The following is a 12,456-nucleotide window of genomic DNA, read 5'->3' on the forward strand; positions in this document are numbered from 1 at the left end:
GGTACTCCTCGGCTTTCAGCTGGCTGGATTTCGATTTCTCCATGCCCTGGTTAGGAATATTCCGGTGGTCGTGGACCGGAATATTCGACCTCTCGTACTTCACTTCTGGGTGGAGTTTGAACTTGCAGAGCGTCGGAGGGTTCAGCTTCTCGATACTCGATGATGTGGTGTGGACGTTGATAACTGTGGTGGAGTCTTTTGCCTTGGCCTGTATGCTTTGCTTCTTCTTTCTCTTTTGTGGTTGTACCCTTTGATTAATATCAATATTAATTTCTTGATTATTTCTTAGATATAAAGATATCAGATATGTAGGTTGTGAATATGTTAGTATATATAATTAACTTGTTGGAATTTGCAGAGATATGTTGGGTTCGTCGGCGAAATTAAATTGATTAATCGATAAAATTTTGTGATATTTGGTTGATATGAGTTAATTGTGGAATTTGATTTTACATTTCTTAATTCCTAGCTAAGATAAACTTCCTGTAAACTCAAATTCTGAGTCCATTACGTGGTTAGGGTTAACTCAAGCGATTAGAGGTCGGATAATGCGTTAGGATTAAGATAGTTTCAAGTTCGATTCCGTCTATCGTAACCAAAAATCATACATCAAGCTGACATCAGCGATTTTGGTACTATATAAATTTTGATGACTATTTCTGTATGTTCGATAACCCTCTGGTGATATGCGGTGGTGTGGTTAAGTTAGCTGTAATGCAGATCACCAAGTTGCCATCAAGCATCTCACTTTTTTTATTTTTTATTTTTTGTGAAAAATATCTCGAAAGTTAAAAGTTCAAAAACAGGGGAAAAAAGAAAAATTACTTTTCCCTGTTAATGCCATGGCGGCCTACTGGCAGTAAAATCACGATACTTCCCTAGGGCTACTTGACGAAAAGAACTCTTCCGTAGGATTAACTCGAGGGACAAAGATTGTCTGCCCTCCATCTAAGTATTTCTATGTGAACTCATAAGTTGATAAATTAACTCATCGTTCATATGATATTGGGAAGGGGATAAATCAAACCTATTCTTAGATTCGAAAGAATACTTTTTTTTTTAAAAGGAAAACTAATGAAAAATGTTTGAAAATTTTGAGTTTTAACAAAAATGATAAAATTAATGGTAAAGTGAATATTACTATGATTGACTTTTTAATGTAAAAATATGGTTTTTCATTAAAGTGAACAGTACCGAGAGTTTTTCGTTAAAGTTTTCTTTTTGAAATCATAAGAACAACACATTAGGATCACATATTTGATAAACATATATTACAATAAAACCAATTATAGTTTACTTATTTGTAGAATACGAAAGACTTAATGTGGATGCAAATTTCTTCCTCCTTAATCTTGGACAAAATTGCACCTACAAAACAATTAACACCTTAGGTCAAGGCCAAGAGCCTCGCACGCTCACGATGAATGGGGGGCTTTAGTTGAAGAACCTCCGATGCCAAAGTTAGAATTTAGAGAGAAAAAGTGTTTAGAGAGTTTTTGGAATTTTGCAAGTGTGTTAGAATGATCTTTTGGTGAAAATGGGAGTCTATTTATAGGGATAGGCCGGTCCTCTTTAGAGAAAGAGTGGCCGGCCATTAGGTAAGGTTTTTGGGTTTAATTTTGGTTTAATTAGCCAATTTATTATGATTAATTGGCTACTTAAACATATAGGGAATGTTTTGGTGGTTATGAAATTAATTGGTTAGCTAATTAGTGTAATTAAAAGGGAGAAATGATTAAAAAAAAAAGGGTAGAAAGTATGGTGGACTCCTTTTTGAATGGGGATGGCCGGCCTTTGACTTGTTTTTGTGGTTGAATGGGTGATTTAATTGACAATTAGGGGATTGATTAGGCAATTAATCCCTTAATTAGTCAATTATTATGTTTTTAAAGGAAGATTTTAGGAAATATGAAAGGAATATATTATTTAGCCAACTGATTAGCTAAATAATGAAATAGAAAATATATGGAATAAATTAGGTTTTGGGAATTACCTTATAGAAATGATTTGATGAAATAGGCTTTAAATTGTTACCTATTTTGGGCACTTTTGACTTGGTTGAAGGAGGGTTGCCCGCTGCTCATGCGGAGGAATCCCGTTGTACCGCAAGGTATTTTTGTCCTTTTTTGTCCAAAAATTCACGTGTCGTCTTGTGATTATTTTTTGCTCCACACTTAACACTTACAGATGACAAATGAGTCTTCTACTTTCAGCAAGCGGAAATGTTTCAGCAATAATAAGGTTTGCTCAGAATGGAAGGTGTATTTTGTGAAAGCAGGGACACTCTTAATACAGTGATTAGGGTTCCTCTAAAACAATCTATTATAGTTAATAGAGAGAGACACATAATCAATATTAAATCAAAATGTTTGCCCACACATATACAATATGTCTTATTTAATTAGGGTTTCAAATCTTGGTTTCATGATTCTTGCAAACTAATATTGTATCACGTCAAAAGTCAAATATCTTGAAGATCAAGTTATTCACCTTTTAAGTAATTCGATTCATAATAATTGACAACTTAATATGAGTCTTACATTAATCTCAACATGAGTCTTACATTAATTACTTGAGCTACAAATTTATTGCAATAAAAAACAATAGCATAACAACTGATCGATGCACATGGTTTGTACAAAATCTGCTTCCCAGAAAATACGTCGCCAAGAAATAAGATTAAACTTCCATCCGCTTCCTGACATCTTCATTCAGCGTCTTTCAAGGCATGGGGCACTGTTTAAGTTTGTATTCAATACCCAATTTGATTCTCTTTCGACCAAATATTATACATTTGCGAAGCAGTCCTGCTACCATCTCTAAGAGCCATGGTTATGCCAATCATATTATTTACTTTGTACTCCTTAGAGCAATTTCACCAGTTGGAGAAGGGTAACGGCAAAGCTCTGTAAATTGCTCTCTGAAAAACAATTGCCTTTGTGCAACTCGACCGTTGGGCAAGAGGAAGGGCAAAACAAGAGTGATTACAATTCACAACATACTTTTTTATGTCTTGTAAGTGTGTTTAAGTGTGAACTTTGTAAATTTTTTCTTTGAAAACAATAAAACTCCATGTAACTCCAATAATTTAATTTCAAATACAATACAAAGCAACTAGCGTTACAACCTAAGAGATTGTAGTAAAACTAAATATTGAGTTGTGGTGCGGCCAATGAAGAAGATGGTTAGGTATTTATTGAATTAAAAAAATCCTTTATTTTTATTTTTTGGCTTTGGGTTAATCTTGGCCGTTGATTTCCCTACTCATCTCAAATTAGACGCACCACAACGTACCACTAGGTTGAGAAGAATTTCATGCAAATTATTAGCCTCTATATTAGTAGTGACCATATTAGTAGGACCTTTTGTTAATTAGTAGTGACCATTAAATCTTTTTTTTTTGGTCAACTAAAGGCATGAACCTTTATTAAACACACAACATAAATTTACAAACTATTGGCCTACAGACAAAATATACATTTAAAAAAGAACCAGCCCAAAAAACAGAAAAAGCCCAACCATAGGTTGAGCTTGAGCCCAAACCAGAAAAAACCAAGAACAACTAGATCTCTGCTGCAGCCATTTCCACACCAAAAAATCCCATCCAGCAGCCTGCTTCTCGCCTTCGTTAGTTGAGAATAGCTCTTCAATCGCAACCACAAGCTGGGAAAAACCAGCCATGAAGCCTGTGGAGATTCAAATGCAACGCTGCCAAAGGCAGAGAGAGAAAGTGGTCGTGTAAATAACACCCGAATCAGTGAGAACACCGGAATACGATACACCGGACTTGATAAAGGCTCTCAAGCATATAGAAAGGAAAGTAGCGTGTAAATCTTTCTATTAAAGCAGTTCATGTTCTTAGGAGAAGGCTAAATTAACATCCCACTTGCCTTTAAAATTATAAAAAAATAATATGAAGATTAACATTTTGGGTGGCTTCAAAGTTTTCTTGAAAGCAATTCGTCGCGCAAGCTCGCCATTTGGTACTACGATCTAGTGTATTCTTCTTTATTTGTATGTGAGAGGTCTTAGATTTGATTCTCACCAAACATGAATTTGAACCATGTTATTACTAGCCCATTGTGTGGCTAAGCCTACCCCCTCCCCTTAAACCATTTCCAATCCTGACCTAAAACCTAAAAATATTTAGCCCAGAAAATTTAAGTTTTAGCCCATAAACAGTTTTTCTACTTCAACCCTTTTGGCCTAAAATTTTAACCCCAGATTATCAAAAAATGAATTAAAGCTAATTTTTTTTAAATTAACTTTTTTTAAAAAATTATGTAGACTATCCTAAATTAATTTTATGAACATTTTAACCTAAAAATATTTAAATTCCGATAAATTTTGAGTTTTGTGTGGATGTTTGAACAAATACATAGGTATTTATAGAGTTTTTGGTTGAATTTTAAGTCAAATAATTTTTTTTAATTATTTTAGCCGTTGGATTTAAATTTGGACCGTTAGATCTTTTTTTTACCGTTAGATTTGATTATATCCGATCTAAGCCGTTTGATTCAATATATATACATAAAAAACTATAAAAAAAATAATTTGAACTTGGATGATATAAAGTAGCCAACGACTATTTTTTGCATGGGGCTGATGATATAAAGTAGCCAACAACTACTTTTTGCATTGAAAGCTAGGGGAACACCCCCAGGTGGGGTTGCTTTTCTTCAGCAGAAATGTGGGGCCCATTTTACTTTGTGGCTTAAAATGTGACCGGAATTTGGCTCCCATTTGGGTTTTAGGTTTTAGGTTTATTTTAGATCATAGGTTGGAGTGGGTTTTAGGGGGGGGGGAAGCGGAATTTTAGGTTATAAGTCATGGTTGGAGTTGGTCTTAATGTAAATAATATCGTTTGTTAAAAAAAAAAAAAAAAATCACCATTCATGCTCAAATCTTTTTAAAATTTTGTTTTTGACATAACTGGAGCTTCTCCGACAAAGGGGATGTTATTGTATCCCAAACCAAAGGAACTGCCGTGTTGGAAAAGGAAAGTTTTTCTCCTATATACTCAATGACAATCTGTGTACATCTGTTTTCAACCATTCTAAGACAGAAATTATTGCTCACCAAGCAATTTCCGGGACACAGAAAGTTCACCAAAGAAAGCATGGTTCATACATATAAGGTATAGTATTTACTATTTAGCCGAAATCTGCAAGATTTTAAGAGCCTGATATTTTTCTATTTTCTGCCAATATTTGCATTGTCTCTGTACAAAACTAAATAGCCAACAAATCTGTCACTCCCGGACAGAGGACTCGCATGTGTAGAACGCATTGATCTCTATCAAAAACATCTGCCCGAATTCTCACAAACTATTTTTCCTGCTCGTGAAGATGACGAGTTTGAAGTTTCACATCTCAAACACTGATCATACTTCTCATTCAAGTTGCCCTTCTTCCAATGTTGCTCCATTGCAGGGTTTTCTTGCCAATGGATGCCAATCTCATCACCCCAAACATGCCAGAAAACCAAAAACCCCAGTCTTTGCGAGGGTTTTTAGTTCGATCAGACAATCCAAGTCTCGATGCAAAAGATGTCACGGAATTAGCCTTCATCATGATCGATATGCCTCAGCTTAAAGCGGGAGAAGGTAAGATACAAATCCAGCTGCTACTTCAGGCCCCAGGAGCGCCAACAGACCAACTAAACTCTTGAGATAAAAACTACCAAAATGTTATAGAAGATACGGAAGCAGCCTCTTCAGCTTTGATCAATGGCGATCCTCGCAGTGCTCACGACCGCTTACTAAACACCATCCACGAGGCTGATTTATGCGACGAACAATTTGCTGGATCCTCCAATCCTCTGCCAGGTTTCTACAAAGCTGTTCATGCTTCCGGGACTGTAGGTTCAGAAACTATGTCAACAATTAAATGTAACCACATTAAGAATAATGTTTTCTAAACACATTTTGAGCCCTTTCTTTTCTACTCGAAGCAATCAATGTGGCTGAGGTAATAGTTTCTTTTGTTACAATGAAAATTGGCTTTAGAATTTGAACCAATTTATAGTTATGAAGGTAACATAAGTCACAGGTTTAGCATTGAACATTTCTACTCTGCTTGATTCCTTGTAAAATATATGAATTATTGATTGACTCAACGGGTCGCGGGACATTTGACTCCAACGAAATCAAATCTCAATATCCATCATGCAGTTGTTAGGGAGGGCTCAAAATATGCTAGTGTACATAAGCCAAAATGGTTCTACATATCTCAACTAAGATTAGTTAATCAAATGAAGTAAAAGATTAGGCACGACACCAAATAAGAAACTTAGTAATGCTAGGAAGACTAAATTTGTAGATAAAACTTGTAAATAAAATGATATGCCACTAATAAAAAATGAGCACGTTTATCAATACTTAAGTAATAATCTAATCATCAACTTCTATATCATTTAGTTTACAAAATTGTATTTACAAATTTAGTCTCTTTAGCATTACTCATAAACTTAATCGAATTTGTGGGAATGGAGATTGAATTCCAACTTCAGAGCTAAAAGGTGGGTGAATCGTATTGTCAAATATTAAGCTGCCCCGATTACTTCGAGGGGAGCTTCTAGTCTTACCTAATTTTTTTTGGGGTGTGATATCCACACACCTCATTTTACTTCTTACACATTTTTTTAATTTTCGACCGTCGGATCGGATAAATTGAAGAAGATCAATGGACATAAACTATTAAGGGGTGTGTGAGAAATAAAATGGGGTATGTGGATACCACACCTTTTTTTTTTCTCTGGACAACCAACAGATTACTGACATTCTTATTTCCAATTATGCGCTCATATGAAAAGACAATAAAAACAACTTCAATTGTTTCAAAATACGAAAAAAAAAATATATATATATATATATATAAAACTTGTAAACAAAAAATTCTTCCCAGCCATCGCTGACATTAAATCCTAAGGGGTGAGGTGAGATTCTTTTTTATCTTGGTTATATATACTTCTTACCCTTAAATTCATCAAAATCTCTCTTCCCTTAAAATCCTAGCAAATCTCTAGAATTTTCACTACACCTAAACTTGTGTTGACTTTTTTAAAATCATAATCAACTACCTTAGGATTTTAATTTGGATGGATTCTTTAAAATCCTTTAAAATCCTAATTTGACTATATTATTATTTCAAAATTTTCATTTAAAATCGTAATTGACTACAATCGGATTTTAAAGCCTATTAAAATCCTATCATATCCTAATTTGACTACACACTCTTGTTAATTTTTGGCCTTGGATCTTCTTCAATTCATTTGATCCGACGGCTGAAAATTAAAAGAATTGTGTGAGAAGTAAGAATTGGTGTGTGAACAGTAACTAGCTTTCCAACATAAATGGTAAGAAAATCAAATCCTACGAAGTTTTCTGAAAAGATCCCCTAAAAACCAAGTTAGTTTGACCCTTAATTACTCCCATCATATAAAAGGTACATGTAGGGTTCAGTTTCTCCCATCTAGCCCCAACCTTCAACCTACTTGTCCAGCTTTCAGCTTTAAAGATGAAGAAATCTTTGATATCTCTAACCCTGATCTTCGTCGTTCAAATTATCCTTCTTCCAATAATCCATTGCAGGATCATCTTCCCAATGGATGCTGCCCTCGTTGACCAAACATGCAAGCAAACACCAAACTTCGATCTCTGCGAGACTCTTCTGCGATCCGACCCTCGGAGTCTCAACGCCGAAGATGCCAAAGGGCTAGCCTCCATTATGGTCGACATAGTTCAGGCCAAGGCAACCAAAAGCATGGACAAAATCAACGATCTGCTTAATAAGAGCCCCGTAAAAAACCAGGCCTTGTTCACCTCTTGCATTGACAATTACAACACTATCATAGATGATGATATTCCTCAAGCCTCCGAAGCTTTCAGTAATGATGATAATATTACTGCAGAAGACCGGTTGAAGGACATTACGTTTGAGGTTGACTTGTGTGACAAGCAATTTTCAGGGCTCTCTAACCCTCTCAAAGATGTCAATAAAGATGTTCATGATGCTGCAAGTATAGCTGCAGCAATCGCAGATAAGTTGCCGTGAAGGTCAAGGAAAAACTAGTTTAAGAAGAATTTTGATGGAAATTATTAGCCTTTATATTAGTAGCACTTTTTGTTTATGAGTTGATGTTACGCAGCGGAAGAGTACTTAGGAGATGTATGGCCATTATGAATATACATACACTCTCAATTTTTTTTAATAAATTAATCTTCCCTCTTAAATTTAATGTTGTTTTCTCTTCTATAATTCTGCTTTTGCTTGGGCTTTTTGTGTTGTGTGTAATTTCCCTTCTTATTATACTGAAACTTTCTTTCTGACCAAAAAAGAGAGCTAAGATAATCTGGCTTATTTATTTTCTGTTCAAATTCACATTCAACAACGCTTGCTTTTAAAGTAATGACGAAATAATAAGAAGCTTGACATTCCGGGTGGAATTAAGTATTTTTTTGTTAAGTCGCTTCGCAGGCATCAAATCTTTTAAAATTTTGTAATTGACATCTCTCTGAAGCTTCTCCTATCCCAAACCAAACGCACTGCCATGCAGGAAAAGGTAAGTTTCTCTCCTGTCAAGTTTGCTTAGATAGTATATTCCACAATATCATATATATATGACTAAATCGAGAAACCTATACTCGATGGCAATTTCTTTACTGTTTTGAACCATGTTAAGGCATGGTTCATATACAGTATTTGCCAGCAGCAAGAATTTGGAAGCCTGCTATTTTTCTTTTCTGTTTTTTTTTTCTGCCAATATTTGCATTGCACCAGCTGTACAAAATAAATAGCCAACAAGTCTCACACTCCCTATCTATAATGGGACTCAAACCTTTGCATTTTATGTGTAGAACTCATTGATATATCTCGAGCAAAAACATCAGCCCAAATTCTCGCAAACCCTTTTTCCTGCTCCCGAAGATGACGAGTTTCAGATCTCAAACATTGATCATACTTCTCATTCAAGTTGCCCTTCTTCCAATATTGCTCCATTGCAGGTTTTCTTCCCCTTTTCTCACGACTTTGACACATCCCGACCTGGATTGTCCACTAGGACTTCGAATCGAGTTGTGTTGGCCGACACCTGGAAGGTGACAAAGTCATAAAGTATAGTAACGTGGAATATATGAATAAATTTAAACATAAGAGTGCCTAAATACGAGAGTGCGCTGTGAGCAGAAATGAACTCATTTCACACGTGACGTCAGAGCATAAATAAAGTACAGTAGAGTGGATTGAAAATCATACCATCGAAGGTAATCTCTAATACCAAGATTTGCCACGAATCCTCGTCGATACGAAAACTCTACTACTAGAACCTGGAGGGATAAAAAAAAAACAAGAGTGGGTGAGCCTGAAAATAACGCTTTAATAAAAACCTTCTAAATGTTATAATCCCTCGTTGTAATACCTGTATAATTTCCAAGAAATCATACTACGTATAAGTATGAAATCAAATGCAAATCAACAGTAAATCCAGAAATATTCCAAATCACTACATATCGGCATCAGCATAAAAAAAATCAGGTGCTTATCAATCTATGATAACACACGAGTCGGAGTTGCCTAACGCAACCTGTATGACTCATAAATCAATCTATGATAACACATGAGTCGGAGTTGTCTAATGCAACCTGTACGACTTATAGGCAACTTGTACGACAGTGTCAGAGTTACCTATTGCAACCTGTACGACAATGTCGGAGTTGTCTAGTATTGCAACCTGTACGACAGTGTCGAAGTTGCCTAGTATTGCAACTTGTACGACAGTGTCGGAGTTGCCTATTATTAAAACACAAATATAGTCATACCATATCTCAACCATTTCAGATAACACCATAAACTCACCTGAACTTACCTGCACGTCACGCGTTCACCTTAGCACTTCAAAGGATTCACAACAATTATATATAGGTAATATGCATATGGATATGCCATGATGCAATCTAAAACTCAACCATATCATAGTATTTTAGAATATATAAAGGGAATTGCTATTGGCATAAAATGCATAAATCAATTTAAAAACGTTTGTGAAACTATCAGTTATATATATACGATAAAAAGGAAAAGACCCATTCACCAGAGATCCGAGCTATGACTCCCTAGCACGAATATCGAGACGTCACGAACGATCATCACCTAAAACAAATATTCAATCACATCTCAGAACTCTTATCAATATAACACATAACTTACATAAAATGCATCCTAAGGACATTGATTCTAGAATGATTTGAGACCCATTGACCAAAAGTCAACAGTCGGTCAAAGATCAACGGTAGGGTCCACAACTCTAAATAACTCAATCTAGAAGATCTACATCTCGGATTTCCGATCTGTAACTTCTAAAGATACACATTATACTTCTAGAACATCATACTAAAGTTTCATTACGATCCAACGGTTGGATCTCCGCCAATTGCTTATTCAAGTGGCAGTCAACGTTTTATTTTACAAACTTACAAATCTACTTTGGGAAGATTCGTACGTCAGATTCCCAATTCTTAAGTTTCTAATATCCTCAAATATTACATACTATAATGTATTAAAGTTTGGTGACGATCAAATGGTCGGATCGTCAATTCACATAATGTTCAAGCAGCAGTCTTTAACAAAACTATATTCAAACGATAAGATTTCATCAATCATACTTCACACATGGAATTGGGGTGTCAAACTTAGCTTAGGAAGATCAGGGGGTGACTCGGCTCATGCGCCGCTGCACACAGCGGCCAGCCTCCCGATTCGCCGGAAAATTTAACTATCTCCAAAAATTCTCAAATTCTATAGAAATGAAGATCTCCAAGAGTAGAGCAAGTTTTATACATGTGGCCAAGTCCAATTTGGCCTGGAAAGGCTCCAATTTCACTCAAACCCGCTAGAACCCTAAAATGGGTGAACTTCGATTCTCCTTCCTCGGTGTTCCAACATCTCTACCACTGGTTGGGTCTTGTTCCTGGGTTAAAGGGAAGTTGATTAAGGGTAGTTTTAGGTGGTGGAACTCACCGGATTGGGGGAATCACCGTCATGCACCTCCGGTGCTCCGGTGTAGTTCCTCACGGTTTAGGCCTTAAAAACCCTTGATCTTTGGTGGAGATGGAAGAAGAGAGGTTGAGGAAGAAGTTACAGGTGGAGAATGGATGCAAATTGCTTGAAAAATGGTGGAATTTGGCCGGAACAACTTGGATCCCCATCGAGTTTGGTGTGCACGTTCACGGGAAGGAAGAGCTGAGGCTTATCTCCCCTCTCCTAATTGGTTGACTTCTTTTCTAAATTTTTTGATTGGTCACTCCTTTCTTCCCTTAAAACTGATTGGTTACCACTCCCACATGGTGGGAAGTTTGAATTAATTTATAACTAAACTTTAAATAACCAATTTCAAACGTCTGTAACTATATCGTTATAATTCGGACTCGCAAACGGCTTTCGTCTATACGTTCATAGTGACGAGTACTACAAGGTTATGCTAAAAAAAAAATACATTCCACGTCTCTCTAACCCATGGTCAACGAAGCTCAAAATCTTTGCCTCAAAGGGGTATTTTCATAAAATCACTAATTTAAAATTTATAAAACTTAAAATTAGGGACGAGTTGCCACAACTTTCTCCGCCTCCTTCTTCGCTTTTTTATACCTCTCATTACATATTAATTTGATAACCAAAATTGCATTCCAGGGCATGCAAATTGTTAGAAAGTCAATGTTCTTAGTTAGGAAGTTTTTATGCAACTGATTATGTATCTACTATATTATTATTCCTACATTATCGGATTTCTTATTGTTCAAAGGAAAACTCTTGTACATATCATTGACAAATCAATGGAATTATTCAGTTGTGCCAAATACAATTTTCTAAACACATAACTTTATGTTAGAATGTGAGCATCCAATTAAAACTCAAGTGGCAACGAGTTGAATATCCCAACAAGTTTAGGCTCTTATGCTAGACTTCCATTCTTTGATGTGGGATGCTCTCAACATGCCTCTTTCAACGTGGATTTGTTATGCCTACATGAAAAATACATTGGTTAGAACATGCTTTTAAACTGTAAAAATATATGATACTGATGAATTGAGTTTATTAAAGAACGGACATATGTTCTATTACTTTAACTAATCCAACTATAGAATAGACATCAATGGATCATCAAAAAAAATATTCCACAAATTATTAATATACTTTTACATGAAAAACAGACATCATGCAAAAAGAATCTGCATCACTCGGACTTGCAAAGCATTGATAATAGTAGTTAACATACTTTTGAAGTTGGGAAAATATATGATACTAAATCAGCGACGAAGTGAGTTTACTGTGATTTCACGTCCAAGAAACCCTTTAGTGCTGATGTAATTTGTTGTACACGTGGCACAATAATGCTCACATAAGGGTCTTCTGCAAAAGAGAATCTCTCCATCTTTATGCCCTTGCATATGCATCGAGACAA

At 35.7% G+C, this 12,456-nt stretch overlaps 1 protein-coding gene across 1 annotated transcript; it reads left to right on the top strand.

Moving 5' to 3' along the window:
* The first annotated feature begins 7,604 nt into the window (after positions 1–7,604).
* LOC103414552 (cell wall / vacuolar inhibitor of fructosidase 1-like) lies at positions 7,605–8,054 on the top strand. Its single transcript, XM_008352926.2, has one exon. The coding sequence runs from the start codon at positions 7,605–7,607 to the stop codon at positions 8,052–8,054; it is 450 nt and encodes a 149-aa protein (XP_008351148.2).
* The last annotated feature ends 4,402 nt before the right edge of the window (positions 8,055–12,456 follow it).

Source organism: Malus domestica, chromosome 13 (genome assembly GCF_042453785.1).
Source record: "Malus domestica chromosome 13, GDT2T_hap1".
Taxonomy (NCBI): Eukaryota; Viridiplantae; Streptophyta; class Magnoliopsida; order Rosales; family Rosaceae; genus Malus; species Malus domestica.